Source organism: Chiloscyllium punctatum, chromosome 3 (assembly GCF_047496795.1).
Source record: "Chiloscyllium punctatum isolate Juve2018m chromosome 3, sChiPun1.3, whole genome shotgun sequence".
In the NCBI taxonomy this organism is placed as follows: Eukaryota; Metazoa; Chordata; class Chondrichthyes; order Orectolobiformes; family Hemiscylliidae; genus Chiloscyllium; species Chiloscyllium punctatum.
Window position 1 is genome coordinate 102,461,575 of NC_092741.1, and position 17,191 is coordinate 102,478,765.

The 17,191-nt window shown below is 40.1% G+C and overlaps 1 protein-coding gene across 3 annotated transcripts in view; it reads right to left on the bottom strand.

Moving 5' to 3' along the window:
* LOC140463549 (uridine-cytidine kinase-like 1) overlaps window positions 1-17,191 on the bottom strand; it is a 184,918-nt gene that overhangs the window by 94,088 nt on the left and 73,639 nt on the right. For all 3 annotated transcript variants that reach the window (XM_072557694.1, XM_072557703.1, XM_072557712.1), the window contains exon 5: window positions 8,736-8,807. In XM_072557694.1, coding sequence (XP_072413795.1) covers window positions 8,736-8,807 — 72 coding nt within the window. The remainder of the gene's footprint in view (window positions 1-8,735; window positions 8,808-17,191) is intronic.

Below are 17,191 nucleotides of genomic sequence, written 5' to 3' on the forward strand. Positions count from 1 at the left end.
TTTTGGTGGACAGGAATTCATAAAACTCACTTCAGTTTCAGTGCAAAAATGAATGTTCTTCCAACCAATAAAGCAAAATTAACTACTTATAAATTTATGGGATGATGTTAAGTTTGCTGTTTAAATTTCCCTTGTTATCTCAAATATTTGATTTATTGTTGCATTTAAAACAAGCAGCTATGGCTGAGCTTATAGTTAGTGTTGGTGAAGTTGTATAAGTTATCCATATTAGTCACTTTAATTCTGATGTGTACCCAATGTTTATCTCCATTATAAACAGCCTTACGCTCATCATTGACCATTTATATTTATTCATTTCAAAATACAGCATTCCTTGTAATTACATTAACATTATACTTGGTATTGTTGTAGGGAGAAATATCAAAGAGGTGCCTTAAGTTCTATGTTCCTCAGCACAAGCGACCTTTATTCAGGCCTCTATTACTATTTACATGGGAGAGGCCAGAGACCATTTCAAATCTGGCTTTTACATGGGACCCAGTCACCCTCTTAATTACAGCTCAGATCTGAAATCAATGACACTCTGGGTTCCCCAGCAAAATACAACATTTTCATACCTTGGCTAGTTTTAAGAAGATTTGTAGCTCAGGTTGAAGTTCTGGTTGTAGGTTTGCTCGCTGAGCTGGAAGGTTCATTTTCAGATGTTTTGTCACTATGCTAGGTAACATCTTCAGTAAGCCTCCCGACGAAAGCTCACTGAAGATGTTATCTGGCATGGTGACGAAATGTCTGAAAATGACCTTTCCAGCTCAGCAAGCAAACCTACATCCAGATTTTCATACCTTTTGAGTGACTATAATTATATGCAACATTGATATTATTGTCGGCCACATCCTCCTAATTATAGATCCACTTCAGTGAAGACATAATCAATGATAGACAACTTTATGGGAGGATCTAGGGCTGTCCATAATCTCATGAGGTCTACAAGATAGCTCCACCATATTGCACTGGGATCTTACAATGCTTCTGACAGTTATATTCCTTTCCAGACATTTGCCAGCTGCACCACATTGTTCACCAAAAACCGACATACTTGCTTACCATGAAGAACTCTTTCAAATTTTGTACTCACTTTAGTATGGCAGATTAGGAAGGATATTAATTTCTACTAATTGTTTTAAAATCTTTAAAATCAACTCTCGTATAAAGTTACTACAATTCTATGACATAGCTGACAAAATGAGAACAACCCTTCTCTCTTCAGTCTGAGAGGATCAAACAGTCCTTCTGACTTGCAACTGCAGTTTACAATTTGCATGCTGTAAGTGAATTTTAAACTGATGTTTCAGTTTTAAATTTTAAACAAATCTTTACTGTTTCTAATCTAAACACTTTCCAAAACTAATTATATTTTCTTAATAAAAGCATCTATTCAAATTCCACTGGTAAGAGTGAAATTCGATCACTTTACAATTTTACCAAGCCATTAAAACAAACTTGTTTAGATTCCACAAACAACTAGAGACAGAACCACGTGTATTTTATTTTTGTCACTCTTTCCTTTATCTATGGATGTAAGAATTTGTTCAAATTATCTACATCTACACTTAAGTTTCAATTGTTTATCTCTCCCAAGTCGTGACCTCTTTTTCTTTAAGAACCTTCCTCTGCCCTCTTCCTGTGCCAGTGGTTTTTCAGAGGTCATGTTTACCCCATTTATTACTTTATCTTCCCTAATAATGCACTGGGCCTCTTGACTGCCTAGAAACATTTGCTGAAAGAACCTTTTCACAATAATTTGTTGTTTGCCTTTCTAATTCTACAATTCAGTTCAGAATACTAAAGGATGAAACTTTTCTTCTACTTCTTACTAAATAACAAGCTTGGGGCTGTGCCTAAACTAGGCCTTTCAAAAATGCCCCTTAAAAAGCATATATATTTAGAAATGCCTATTTAGGGAAACCTGATTAACTTGCCTCATGTTTCTACCTATGGAGAATCTCATCTTATCCCGTATATCTACATGGAGACCAAAAGTCTAGCTGTGATCGTCTGTACGTAACTGTCAAACCCTTTCAGCCATCTTGTGTTAGCTAAAAGTAAAATCCCTAAGCAACCATCTTGTCAACTTTACTCATGGGCTGCTACAATGGTATAATGCAAGATTACCAACTTTATGTTACATGAAAACTGAAAGAACTGTGGATGCTGTAAATCAGAAACAACTGTGGAGAGAAATCAGAGTTAATGTTTTAGGTCAACATTCACTCAACCTGAAACGTTAATTCTGATGTGGAGAAACAGATTGGGAAACAGATTTTGGAAAGGTGCAGAAGCCACAGGGTCGTAGTCATGGGCGACTTCAACTTCCCAAATATTGATTGGAAGCTCTTTAGATCAAGTAGATTGGATGGGGCGGTGTTTGTGCAGTGTGTCCAGGAAGCTTTTCTAACGCAGTATGTAGATTGTCCAACCAGAGGGGAGGCCATATTGGATTTGGTACTCGGTAACGAACCGGGACAAGTGGTGGGCTTGTTGGTGGGTGAACATTTCTGTGACTTTCACCTTGGTTATGGAGAGAGATAGGTGCGCACAACAAGGTAGATTTTACAATTGGGGGAAGGGAAATTACGTTGCTGTAAGACAGGATTTGAGGAGCATACGTTGGGAGCATAGGCTGTTAGGGAAGGATGTGGTGGAAATGTGGGACTTTTTCAAGGAGCAGATACGACGTGTCCTTGATATGTATGTACCGATCAGGCAGGGAAGAAATGGTCGTGTGAGGGAGCCTTGGTTGACGAGGGAGGTTGAATGTCTAGTAAAGAGGAAGAAGGAGGCTTACATAAGGTTGAGGAAACAAGGTTCAGACAGAGCAGTGGAGGGATACAGGATAGCCAGAAGGGACCTGAAGAAAGGGATTAGGAGAGCTAAGAGAGGGCATGAAAAATCCCTGGCGGATAGGATCAAGGATAACCCCAAGGCATTCTATGCATATGTGAGAAACCTGAGAATGACGAGAACGAGGGTAGGTCTGATCAAGGACAGTGGTGGGAGACTGTGTATTGAGTCGGAAGAGATAGGAGAGGTCTTGAACAAGTACTTCTCTTCAGTATTTACGAACGAGAGGGACCGTATTGTTGAAGAGGAGAGTGTGAAACGGACTGATAAGCTAGAAGAGATACCTGTTAGGAAGGAAGATGTGTTGGACATTTTGAACAACTTGAGGATAGACAAGTCCCCCGGGCCTGACGGGATATATCCTAGGATTATGTGGGAAGCAAGAGAGGAAATTGCAGTACCGTTGGCAATGATCTTCTCGTCTTCACTGGCAACTGGGGTGGTACCAGGGGACTGGAGAGTAGCGAATGTTGTGCCCCTGTTCAAAAAAGGGAATAGGGATAACCCCGGGAATTACAGGCCAGTTAGTCTTACTTCTGTGGCAGGCAAAGTAATGGAAAGGGTACTGAGGGATAGGATTTACGAGTATCTGGAAAGACACTGCTTGATTAGGGACAGCCAGCACGGATTTGTGAAGGGTAGGTCTTGCCTTACAAGTCTTATTGAATTCTTCGAGGAGGTGACCAAGCATGTGGATGAGGGTAGAGCAGTGGATGTAGTGTACATGGATTTTAGTAAGGCATTTGATAAGGTTCCCCATGGTAGGGTTATGCGGAAAGTCAGGAGGCATGGGATAGAGGGAAATTTGGCCAATTGGATAGAAAACTGGCTAACCGGTAGAAGTCAGAGAGTGGTGGTAGATGGTAAATATTCAGCATGGAGTCCAGTTACAAGTGGAGTTCCGCAGGGATCAGTTCTGGGTCCTCTGCTGTTTGTAATTTTTATTAATGACTTAGAGGAGGGAGTCGAAGGGTGGGTCAGTAAATTTGCAGATGATACAAAGATAGGTGGAGTTGTGGACAGTGAGGAGGGCTGTTGTCGGCTGCAGAGCTGGGCTGTTGTAGGATGCAGAGCTGGGCTGAGGAGTGGCAGATGGAGTTCAACCCTGCCAAGTGTGAGGTTGTCCATTTTGGAAGAACAAATCAGAATGCGGAATACAGGGTTAATGGTAGGGTTCTTGGTCAGGTGGAGGAACAGAGGGATCTTGGGGTCTATGTACATAGATCTTTGAAGGTTGCCACTCAGGTGGATAGAGTTTGTAAGAAGGCCTATGGAGTATTATCGTTCATTAGCAGAGGGATTGAATTCAAGAGTCGTGAGGTGATGTTGCAGCTGTACAGGACTTTGGTTAGGCCACATTTGGAGTACTGTGTGCAGTTCTGGTCGCCTCACTTTAGGAAAGATGTGGAAGCTTTGGAGAGGGTGCAGAGAAGATTTACCAGGATGTTGCCTGGAATGGAGAGTAGGTCGTACGAGGATAGGTTGAGAGTTCTCGGCCTTTTCTCGTTGGAACGGCGAAGGATGAGGGGTGACTTGATCGAGGTTTATAAGATGATCAGAGGAATAGATAGAGTAGACAGTCAGAAACTTTTTCCCCGGGTACAACAGAGTGTTACAAGGGGACATAAATTTAAGGTGAAGGGTGGAAGGTATAGGGGAGATGTCAGGGGTGGGTTCTTTACCCAGAGAGTGGTGGGGGCATGGAATGCGCTGCCCGAGGGAGTGGTAGAGTCAGATTCATTGGCGACCTTTAAGCGGCATTTGGATAGGTACATGGATGGGTGCTTAATCTAGGATAGAAGTTCGGCACAACATCGTGGGCCGAAGGGCCTGTTCTGTGCTGTATTGTTCTATGTTCTATGTTCTATGTTCTAGATGCTGACAGACCTACTGAGCTTTTCTAGCAATTTCTGTTTTTGTTTCTGATGCTAATGTTACAACCTGGTTATGGACAAGTGGTCTTTTATTTTAATTTTGGTCAATGAATTGTGAGATCCAAGGGACATACTAAGTCTACAGTTTTGAACAAAGAGCAATAGACTTTTCTACACAATATCAGAACAGTTGCACATCTATAATACACATACAACTTAAATTCTAATACCCAGAATTAACACATGGTATTAATCAGTAAAAGATTAATGATAAAATGTCCCACAGTGCACAACAAACAGCAAATGCAATAAAGTCAAATCTCATGGATTTTTCAATGAGTCCCCTCCAAATATAAATACCACGATGGGTCAATGAATCTGAAAACTTCACAGAGGATTATTATTCTTTACTTCTGCTGACCTGGCCTTGAAACTTCTTGTCATTATTCCTCATCATGAACTGCCTCAATGGCTGTTCCCATTATGGTAAATCACCTTCCTTTCTTGCGTCTCTGCTCCTCTGGATTCCAAAAATCTGCACTGCACTATTTATTCACAGGTATAATTCCAGCCTTTCACTAATAGCTAGATTCACCAAGCCAAATCTTTCCTTGTGCTTTTTACTGAGCTCCCTTGCTCAGTTGCATCAATCAGACACTGCTTGAGGTCCTTCAGTGCCCCCACATCCTGCACTCTCAGCTACAGATCTATTATGGCACCCAGGGACTTGGAAACCACCATAACGTTCACAACTTTCAAGATACTCAAGTGCACAGGACAAAATTTACTGCAACCTACAAATGGGTAATTCAGTTGCCTTCATTGCATTGTAGCTAAAAGTCAGGAATTCAGTGCATGTCTCATAACTCTACTTTGTTTACTCTGTCTCCTTTGAACTCCTGTTTGGTGATCCTCAAGTTACCTATTGAAAGCCTTGCAATAGGCAGAATTGAATGTTGACACTTAGCAACTCTTGGAACTAAATGTGCTTTGAATGTGACATTCTCATAGAATAGATTATAAATGTGAGCGGATACATTTTGTAGGAAGAATAAGGATAGATGAGTTTAAAGGTAGTGCAAGGAGACAGACTTGGGGATGCTTGTGCATATTAACAAAGTGATTAATAAAGCATTTGTGAAGAGACATAGAGGACTAAAAGTTATGTCAAACAAACAAAGAACACCAGTACTATATTTAGGAACAACACAAAAGCTTATAGACAGTACTGTTGAGGTTTACTAGAATAGTCCCAGTTACTCAGTAAATTGGAGAAGCTGGGGTTGATCTTCTTGGAACAAGGAACATGAAGAAATTCCTTTCTGATAATAAAGGACACAGACATAAGATGCTTGGCAAAACAAAGTTCTGACATGAAAATTTTTTTTTGCACAAGTGATTAGAATTTGGAATGGGCTATCTTTAGGATGGGTATGCAGATTAAACAATAACCTCCAAAAGGGAAGTGGACGACACCAAAGTTAGTGGTATAGCGGATGGTGAAGAAGGTCATCTAAGGTTAGAGGTCTTGAACAATGGGATCAGTGGGCTGAGGAGTGGCAGATGGAGTTTAGTTTAGATAAAACTAAGGTATTGCATTGATAATACAAACAAGGAAAGTACTTAAACAATTAATGATAGGGCCCTATGTAATGTTGTAGAACAGAGACACATAGGGCTTTCTCTACAAATTGTGTAATTCCTACAAATTTACATCATAGGTAGACAGAGTGATTAAGAAGACATTTAGCACGCTTGCCTTCATTGCTCAGATCTTTGAATATAGGAGTTGGGACGTCATGTCGAGGTTGTACAGGACGTTGGTGAAGCCTCTTCTGGAGTACCATGTGTAGCTCTGGTTGCTCTGTTATCAGAAGGATATTATTAGAGTATTCAGAAAAGATTTACCAGGATGTTGCCGGGAATGGAGGGTTTGAGATATAAAAATAGGCTGGAAAGGTCAGGACATTTTTTCACTGGAGCATAGGAGGATGAAGGGTGATCTTATTGAGGTTTATAAAATCATGAAGGCACCCTTGGGTACTGGAGCTCGAAACAAGAGGGCATAGATTTAACATGAGAGGAGAAAGATTTAAAAGGAAATCAAGGGCGTTTTCTTTTTACAAAATATTTAGAAGGGTCACAAGAGCATTTTCTTTTTACAGAGTGGCTCGTGTATGGAATGAACTGCCAGAGAAACTCTTGGATGCAGGTACAGTTACAATTTTTAAAAGACATGGTCCAAACTCAGGCAGGCGGGACTAGTTTAGTTTGAGAACATGGTCGACACAGACTGATTGGACTATGCTATATGACTCTCTGACTGAGGGAGGAAAACTTTCAGGGATGTAGGTAAGAATTCCCTCCAGGTTCTATGTTCATCTCACTCTGCAATAACCAAGCAGTCACTGCACAGGCAACTAAGTTTTTTTACTTTAGGAAAGCCTGGGCATACTGCTGCACCAAAAAATTTAAAGTTGCTATTCACTGAAATGAATTGGCCCAGCACAACAGAAATTTAGAGGTACATTGAGTGGAACTAACTGATTTGCTCTTCAAAGGAGATAGCATAATACTCAGCTGGTCAACTAACTTCCAAAGTACTGCTCTACTGTATGGTCCTATAATAGGATTAAAAACTGTTCATTTTGGCATTAAGCATAGCAGAAAACTAATAAGACCATAAAACTATCATTAAATCTGTGTTTACTACTATGCAAGTTCAACAGTTGGTTGGTAGTACAGAACTTGAATATTACTAAAAAGACGGAGGTGTTTTTGAAGCTTTTTTTTGCTCTCATCAGAACAAATGCAAAAATGCCAACTTCAAAGGAAGCAAACGAAAATGGGTGATAATTCAGATCAAAGTTGGCAAATTTTTCTCTTTTCTCAGCAACAAAATAACAATTAATTTCACCTAAAGTTACTCAATGTTCATCACGTATAAACTTGGACTTGTTATCAGCAGTAAAAATAATGTTCTTTGATCACAACAGCTGATGCTGATCATCCTCTTCATGAAATCTTCTCAGATGAGGATAAATGCAAATAAGTGTGTTCTTGGGCAGTAATTAAATCATAAGCTACCTTTAAGTCATAAAGACAACAAAGTCACAACTTTCTCAGAGAAAGGAAAATTTCAAGTTACTTCTTGAAAATCAGAATTCAGCTGCTGGGGCTAAAGGCTAAAGCTCCGATGGAGTGACTCTAGTGGATGTTTAAAAAATCTTAATCTGGATTAAGGGCATTTGGAAGGAAATAGCACTGTACTATTTAAGTGGGATGGCAAGCAGCTCAGAGGAAAGATACTTTATGTTAAAAATATATGACTAGAATAGAGAAGCTCTATGGCAGCACAGTGGCTCAGTGGTTAGCACTGTTGCCTCACACCGCCAGGAACCTGGGTTCAACCACAGCCTTGGGTGACTATTGTGTGCAGTTTGCACATTCTCGACGTGTCTGTGTGGGTTTCATCTGGGTCCTTCAGTTTCCTTCTACAGTCCAAAGATGTGCAGATTAGGTGGACTGGCCGTGGACTGGTAAATTGCCCATAGTATCCAGGGATGTGTCAGTTAGAAGAATTAACCATGGGAAATGCAGGGTTACAGGGATAGGGTAGGAGAGGGGTGGGGAGCCTGTATGGGAAGCATGGTGTGGACTTGTTGGGCTGAATGACATCTTTCCCACCAACAGGGATTCTTGGATATCAAGGAAGTTGCACAATTCCCACTTGGGAATTATTTATTCTTAAATGCAGAATTGATTTTATAATTAACAGTGGTAAGGTTCTGCATAAGGAATCCATTGCTTAAGTTTCAGATAACTTAGAAAAGAACATTATTAATTATCTTGATCTTAGATTAAAATAAATGCTCGGCACAATATCGTGGGCCAAAGGGCCTGTACTGTTTTATGTTTTATGTTCAACATTCAGTACTAGACAGAGTACTACTCTTTTGTTCTTGTTTAAGTATTGTAACAAAGAAGAAAGGTGAATACCTTAAGAAGTTCCTTGTTAGCAAATGCAAGTATTCCTTCAAAGATCACAACATTTGCTCCATATACAGTTTTCTGTAAAACAAACACAAGTTAATGAACTTTGAAGTTGCCTGCCTCGGTCTAACCAAGAAGTCAATGTACAGCATTCAATGGTAACACATTGCAACATTATAGATAACATTTAATTTCTGTCAATTTTAAATATTAATAGGCTTTAACCTCCATTAGAAAATTGGCTGCTAGCAGGGCAGAGCAGGTAGGGTCATGGTGGTGGTGGCAGTAAAGAAAAATGTTTCATAAACACTGGCTACCACTGGAACATGGTCACAATCAAAATATCATCTTTCTACCTGAAACAGCAGATCTAATTTAAATTTTGTGGCTTTAATGGTATTTCTTACATAAAATTAATTTCAAATCAGTATGAACGAACATGATTGAATGATTCAAAAATCCTGAGACTTCGGGATCAGAATACACAAAAAAATTTATATGAAAAATTGTGATAATTTTTTTCACTGTTTGGAGGAGAGACATGTTTCACTAAACCTGCAAGCAATCAATTTTTAACTATTTAAAATTGAAGCCGAGTTGTTACTTAAAATATTAAATGCCCACATTTCCATTTCTGCCATACATTTACGATATATAAATCTGAATGATTTCACCCAGGGCAAAATTTCAATCTATCATGTTTACTTCTAAAATAAACACTACTATTGTCCAAAAGAAAAATATTTTTCATTAAAAATCCACATTTGATCCTACATTCCAGAATCTATAAATGAGAATTTTAAGCTTTAAAAGTAAAAATGTTCTATTATTACGAACTCTGTTTAAAAAAAAATCTACAAACCACTCACTATTAACACTAACATTGTGTAGCCAATATAGATTTAGCACTAATTGAAAAATTTGATGATGTTGGGTAAATTACTGAGAACATTCAAGTCAACCACATTATTTTTAGATTGCAAATGGCCATAAAATACCAAATGTGGGAAACCAAATATCTTACAAAATATCAGGACATACATCCTGTTAATTTCCCTTATGTTCAATCAAATGAACAGCTTCAGTCTACATAAAAGGCTTTTGATGTATAGAACGATAGATTACTAAATAAATAATAAACAAACAATTGCAGCCAATCAACTTTTTTTAAGGAAGTAGTTATGTTCAACTACTCAAGAATATTTAAGAATACCTCCTCAAGAATAGCACTGGTTAGCACTGCTGCCTCACAGCGCCGGAGACCCGGGTTCAATTCCCGCCTCAGGCGACTGACTGTGTGGAGTTTGCACGTTCTCCCCATGTCTGCGTGGGTTTCCTCGGGGTGCTCCGGTTTCCTCCCACAGTCCAAAGATGTGCAGGTTAGGTGAATTGGCCAAGCTAAATTGCCCATAGTGTTAGGTAAGGGGTAGATGTAGATGTAGGGGTATGGGTGGGTACGCTTCGGCGGGGCGGTGTGGACTTGTTGGGCCGAAGGGCCTGTTTCCACACTGTAAGTAATCTAATCTAATCTAATATTTAAGACATCATCAAACTTCAGGATTTTCTAAGTCCACAGAAGGTTGTGAAAATGCTTAAATCTTACAAGAAACACACTCCCTTTCACAGTTAAATTGGCAACAAATCCATGACTTAAGTTCTACAATTCAAAGTTAAATCTCAGTATGAATTCCTTTAGTTCTTTTCGCTGAGATAAATTCAAATCTTAGGACATAGGTACCTTAACATTGTTAATCACAACGTAGTTGCAAAAGTTGGTATGTTTAATCAATTTGCCTGCCTGCTAATGCAAAACAAGCTGTTTTTTATTCACTAATTTGCATTTGCTCGGAAACAGCTAAAAAAATTCAGCCCAGTACGTTGATTTTCTATTAATTGGATCTTAATTGTATTCAGATGGTGGTTTGTAATGGGGAAACACCTGTGTTCAGTTAGTTGTGATTTCAAGATCAGAGATGCACTGTATGTAATATCTCTTTAAATAAAAGCTGAAATGAAGACTTGGTTCAAATTCCATTTTCTACTGTCTGCCTATCTATGTTGTGATACAATAAAATGTTAAAATGAAGTTAAAACCTTTTGTTAAAAAAATTGCTATTGGAAAGATTTTTTAGAAATTCTGATTCTATTGTCAGCAGACCATTTCTCCTAGCATTCAGCAAAGTTTTAACAAAATGGAAATAAATTCTTCTCACCAAAATCACAAGGCTATACAAACGGGAAGATAGTAAAACCACATTGGCATAGAGGATAATATCCTTTGCTCAGCAGTGCTGAATACAATTGCTAAAATATTTGTATAAACACTAGAATACTTAGCAATGAAACAGAATCTAATTTATTAGTGTAAATGAAAATGTAAAATTCAACTAGAGCGCATTTCACAATATCATAGTTGTCTTTTAATTTTTGACCATTACAACAGAATAAAGAAAAAAAATTACAGCAAGGATACTTGTTATTTTGTCTGACAGCCAATTACCACCCTCATCAGCAACTGTTACAACCCTCACTAATAGCAAAATTCAAGGCGGTAACACTGATTTGTCAGCAGTCCAAATCCTACACCCACAAGCTTCGTGCTTTGGCTGTGTTGTAACATTGGAATGAAATGAGTATATTTTGAGAGAGAAAAAGCTACTTTATATGTAGAAAGGAGTAACCAGAAGCTGAAAATACTGGTAGATGTTCATGCAGACAATAATTTGCTATTAATTATAAGTCTACATAGATTTATTGTCTTTCTGCCACAAGGTGTAAAATGACATGCTAAAAGTCAATCAAAATCTGCTATCTGTGGTTAATCATTTGAAACATAAATAGCCACAAGTATCATAATACTTTTAAAATGAAAGCTTGTAATTTGGTGTATTATTACTTTGTCACAAAATATGTGATTGCATTATGGATAGGAAAGCATGTGTTATATTTGATAGCGGGGAAAAGCAATCCATTTAGCAATCCAACTGACCCCCTGTTGTGGGATGTAATGGAATGTACGAACAGTACCTGAGTAAGCAGCTGTTTGGAATTCTGGCTTATAATAAAATCTTACAAAATACTCTTGCCTTACACATAAAGCATATAAGATGAATATTAATTTTCTCTTTGATACAGTTGGGCAGCACAGCCAAGGTCCCGGGTTTGATTCCAGACTTGGGTGACTGTCTACTATCATGTGGAGGTGCCGGTGTTGGACTGGGGTGGCCAAACTTTAAAAATCACACAACACCAGGTTATAGTCCAACAGATTTATTTTGAAGTACTAGCTTTCAGAGCGTTTCTCCTTCAGATAACTAGCGGAGCAGGATCGTAAGTCACAGAATGTATAGCAAAAGCAGTGTCAAGCAATTAAAACAATATATTTAACAAACCTATATTGGTATTAAATCTTTCATCTTTTAGAATGGTTTGCAGGTTTTGGTTCATTAAATGTAAACCCCAGAACTTCTTTAAGTCACATTCTCGAGATAACTTAAGGTTTTATTTTAAAAAGTTACATTTCAGCTCAAACATTGCATTAAAGGTGTGCCGTTAGAGTCTGTCTGTATCCCAATCTTGGGTCAAACTGGTTCTATTTCCAAAGTAGGAATTTATAAAATGTTATATGGAATGACTGCCTGGAATTTGAGTGCCTTTTGAGGAAAAACAGAAGGTATTTGCAAATACAAATGCACCACATAGACTTTGTATGTGTGTGCGTGCATGTGAGAGTGAGAGTTTAAGGCGTGTAAGAGAGTGTGTGTTTGCGAGTGTGCGTGAGTGTAAAGTGTGTGTAGTGGGGTCACCTGTGGTGTGACATGAATCCAAGGTCCTGGTTGAGGGCACCTTCATGGGTACCAAACTTGGCTCTGGCTCAGCCACTCTGCGTTATTGCATATCCTGAAGTCTGCCTTGAAGGACAGTCAACCAAACATCTTAGGCTGAATGTCCCTGGCCTGTGGTGTCTCATGTGACTCAGCTAACGTTGTCTATCTTGTACGCTACAGGTAATGATGCGCCGAGGCATAGCAAGACCAAGCAGATGTTATGACAACGGATGAATGGACAATCACCAAACAGGGATGTTCCCTCCAGTAGGGGAACACTTCAGCGATCAAGGCCACTCAGCCTTGGATCTTCAAGTGACCATCCTTTAAGGCGTACTTTGGGATATTCCACACGGAATAAGTGACAGTTTGACTGTGACATTTTTAAAAATCTTACCAAACAGCAGACTCAGTGAGTACTACAGGCCCTGAGATAGAATTGAGGCCTGCCAGTACTAGGCCACGCCCACCCATGTCGCATCTGAATGACACGCATCGAGTGGGTGTGGAGTTGCGTTAACTGAACGCCAAACGACCTTGTTAATGAGGAGAAAACTTCAAGAAAAAAACCTTTGGATTTCGGAGCTTTTCGGATTTCAGATAAAGGGCTTCCAAATAAACTGTTGGACAATAACCTGGTGTTATGAGATTTTTAACTGAATCTATTATATATGTTTCAGCTTCTGAGTTTCAGAGTCTAGATATCAATATATGAGGCAATTCTTCTAAGCAGTTTTGCTTTCCTCCTCATACTCAAATGTCTCCAAATTTACTTTGGATATATGCCAGATATCTAACTTCCTGATATTTCACTTCATGTTGAAGGTGCAGAACCTAAAAGCAGATATCTGCTTTTTGGAAATTAGCAATCTCAATTTCAGGACATCTCCACAGGAGTTCTTCAGGTTAATATCCTAGACCTAAACAATTTAAGCTGCTTCATCAATGACCTACTCGCCACCAAAAGGACATAAGTGTGGATATTCATTGATGATTGCACAATGTTCAGCAAAATTAATAGTACAGGTGAAATGATATTTTACTCAGCACTAGCACAGCTTAACTGTCCTAACTTCACTAAATATGCAAAATTTCACTGAGAGAACGTGATCATATTTAAATAAAGGACATAAACTAAAAGTTACCACATCCAAAACTAAAACTATGGAAACATAAATCTGTCTTCTTTCTTAAGGCAAATTTTTTTTACAGTTTTGTCTTAGTACATTTTTGACTATTTATTCACAAACATCACAACCCATTTCTCTAATTACTAAAATAATATTCTAAATGCTTACTTTGCACTGTGTTCATGCTCTACATTGTATTCAAATAGTACTGAGAAATTGATCCTTTTCTAAAAGAATGTGAAAGCTCTCCAAGCGTCCCAACAGTGGTACCATCACCACAAACAACGTGTCCAGTTGTTCATTTTGCTCAGACAATGAAGATCAGTCATGACGTAGTGGAATAACAGAACAGGCAAGAGGAGTTGAACGGCCTCCTCCTGTTATGCTCCCAATGTAAACATCACTTCAAAAAATTAGGACTGAGTTTTTTCTTAGAATTAAGTAAAACTAGAATTAGGAAGTACAGTATTCAAAGCCTGTTGAGATGATCTGGAAATTTAGGGCTACTCAGCTCCAGACGTCATTGAAACTCTGGTTGAAACATGGACAAAAAGCTGAATTCCATTGGTGAGGTGAGGGTGCTTGCCTTTCACTTCAAGGATGCATTGACAGATTGTGGCAACAGAAGTCATACTAAAATTAAATTCAATGGAAATTAAGGAATGTTGTCCAGTGGTTAGTGTCATATTCAGCAGAATGGAAGATGGTAGTAGTTTTTGGAAATTAGCCATTTCAATTTCAGGACATCTCCACAGGAGTTCTTCAGGTTAGCATCCTAGACCCAAACAATTTCAGCTGTTTCATCAATGACCTACTCTCCACCTAAAGGAGTGTGATTGCACAATGTTCAGCAACATTAATGAGTCTTCAAATACTGAAGTAGTCCATGACTAAATGCAGGAAGAAAGTGAAAACTGCAGACGCTGGAGATCAGAGTCAACAAGTGTGGTGCTGGAAAAGCACAGCCGGTCAGGCAGCATCCGAGGAACAGAAGAGTCGACGTTTCGAGCACCTAGCCCACTCAACTTACTTTGACACTGTCCTGTCCCCATTGGTGCAGAATCTTTCCACATACATTCAGGACATCACCCACACCCTCCACGACTTTCGATTCCCCAGCCCCCAATGCTTCATCTTCACCATGGACAGCCAGTCCCTGTATACCTGCATCGGCCATGACGAAGGCCTCCAAACCCTCTGCTTCTTCCTCTCCCACTGATCCAACCAGTACCTTTTCGACACACATTTGATTGGCTGAACTAGTCCTCACCCTCACCAATTTCTCCTCTCACTTCCTTCAAATGAAAGGGGTAGCCATAGGAACTGTATGGGCCCCACCTATGTCTGCCTTTTCATCAGGTATGTGGAACAGTCCATTTTCCACAGTTTCACCAGCACCTTTTCTTCCACTATCGATGACAATATTGGCGCTGCATCGTGCTCCCACAAGTTCATTAACTTCATGTACACTTTCCACCCTGACCTCAAGTTCACCTGCACCATCTTGGTCACCTCTCTCTCATTCCTGGTCCTCTCTATCTCTATTTCTGGCAACCGACTCAACACAGACATCGACTTCAAACCCACCGCAGCTACCTGGACTACACCTCCTCCCACACCCTCCTGTGAAAACGCTATCCCCTACTCCCAATTTCTCCGCCGCTGCCACATCTGCTCCCGGGGGACCAATTCCACTCCAGAACATCTCAGATGTCCTCCTACTTCAAAGACTGCAATTTCCCCTCCATGTGGTCAACAATACCCTTCAGCACATCTCCTCCACTTCCCACACCGCTGCCTTTGAACCCCACCCCCCTAATGAGGACAGAACCCCGCGGTCCTCACTTTCCAACCCACCAACCTCTGGATACAGTGCATCATCCTCTGCCATTTCCACCACCTACAGTCAGACCCCACCACCAGAGATTTCCCTCGCCACCTGTTTCAGCATTCCGCAGAGACCATTCCCTCCGCGACTCACTTGTTAGGTCCATGCCCCCCACCAACACACCCTCCACTCCCGGTACCTTCCCTTGCCACCACAAGAGGTGTAAATCTGGAGTGTGCAAGAGCGAAAGTACAAGAGACAGCAAAAGCACAGGAGCAAGAGCATGTGACAGCGAGTGTGCAAGAGCATGCTGGAACATGAGAAAGTGCATACGCAAGCAAGACAGCAGGAAGTTAAAAAACCCCCAACACCAGGTTATGGTCCAACAGGTTTAATTGGAAGCACTAGCTTTCAGCATCACCGGATGAAGGAGCAGCGCTCTGAAAGCTAGTGCTTCCAATTAAACCTGTTGGACTATAACCTGGTGTTGTGTGACTTTTAACTTTGTACACCCCAGTCCAACACCGGCATCTCCAAATCAAGACAGCAGGAGCAAGGGAAGATGGAAGACGGGTGTGCTTGAGGGAGTGCGCAGGAGTGGGAGCATGCGAGAGATTACTAGAGTGCTGAGGGAGCATGCAGGAGCACGAGTGCACAAAGGAGCATGCAGAGGCAAGTGAGCAGAAAGCTGCAATGCGAGATAGCAAGACTGTGTAGGAAAAAAGGTCAGAGGGTGTGTTGGTAAAAGGTTAACATTATTTGCCTGGAAGCCATTTTCCTGATTCGGCTGAGAGTTCCATTTTGTGTCCCCAGCCAAAACTTTGCTGGCTGTGCATTCCTTACTATGAGGTAATGTGAAAGGTTGTCCTTATCTTCCTTCTCAAGATAGTGTCTCCTCCCTTTGCTGAATGATCAGCGCAGGCTGTAGAACCAGTCAAGCTGACATAGACTTTCCAATTAGTCCCTCTTCCTTCTCTAGTTATTGCCTCTTCACGGTCATTCAGCCAATTAGGGATATCTCTGCTTAGTATTAGCAATCTGTGTAACTAGAGTAGGTGGTGATATCATTTGATCTGTCCACTTGTAGAATGCATAATAGTGCTTTAGTTTTAAACTTAATGACTAATCTCCAATTTAGTGCCAACTTGTAAGCATGCCAAACTATGTAATTAAAGATCAGCTTCTATCTGTTTTCTCTATATAAACCTGTAGTGGAGAGGTGGGTGCCACAGGGAGTGGAGAGCATTATTTCCCCCTCCAACTCTATTTTGATTTAGTCCCTACCCTCCCCTTCACTGTTTTGATCACACAGCATTGCCCTTTGATGTGAAGGGCACTGCTTGTCACTGGCCACTTGGGTGTTTTCTTATCTTCCTGGTGGTGGAAATTGAATAAAGATTCGTGCACTTTGTGTCTCTCACTGTGTCTCACACCTGCACACACACCATGGGTGCTGGGGAGAAAATAAGCACTACCGCAAAAAAAAAATTAAAAAAAAGGAAAAAAAAACCTGTAGTATCCTGAGGTACTTGGGAATAACACCGAGCCACAGTTCGGACGGTGAATTCCCCATGATATATCGTGTAATAAACTAATCAGTTCGCAAGGTCCAAGTCTGAGAGTTTTCTTCAACATTTGGCATAGTCGGTTTGGCCTCTATTTTACTAGGTTAGCCGG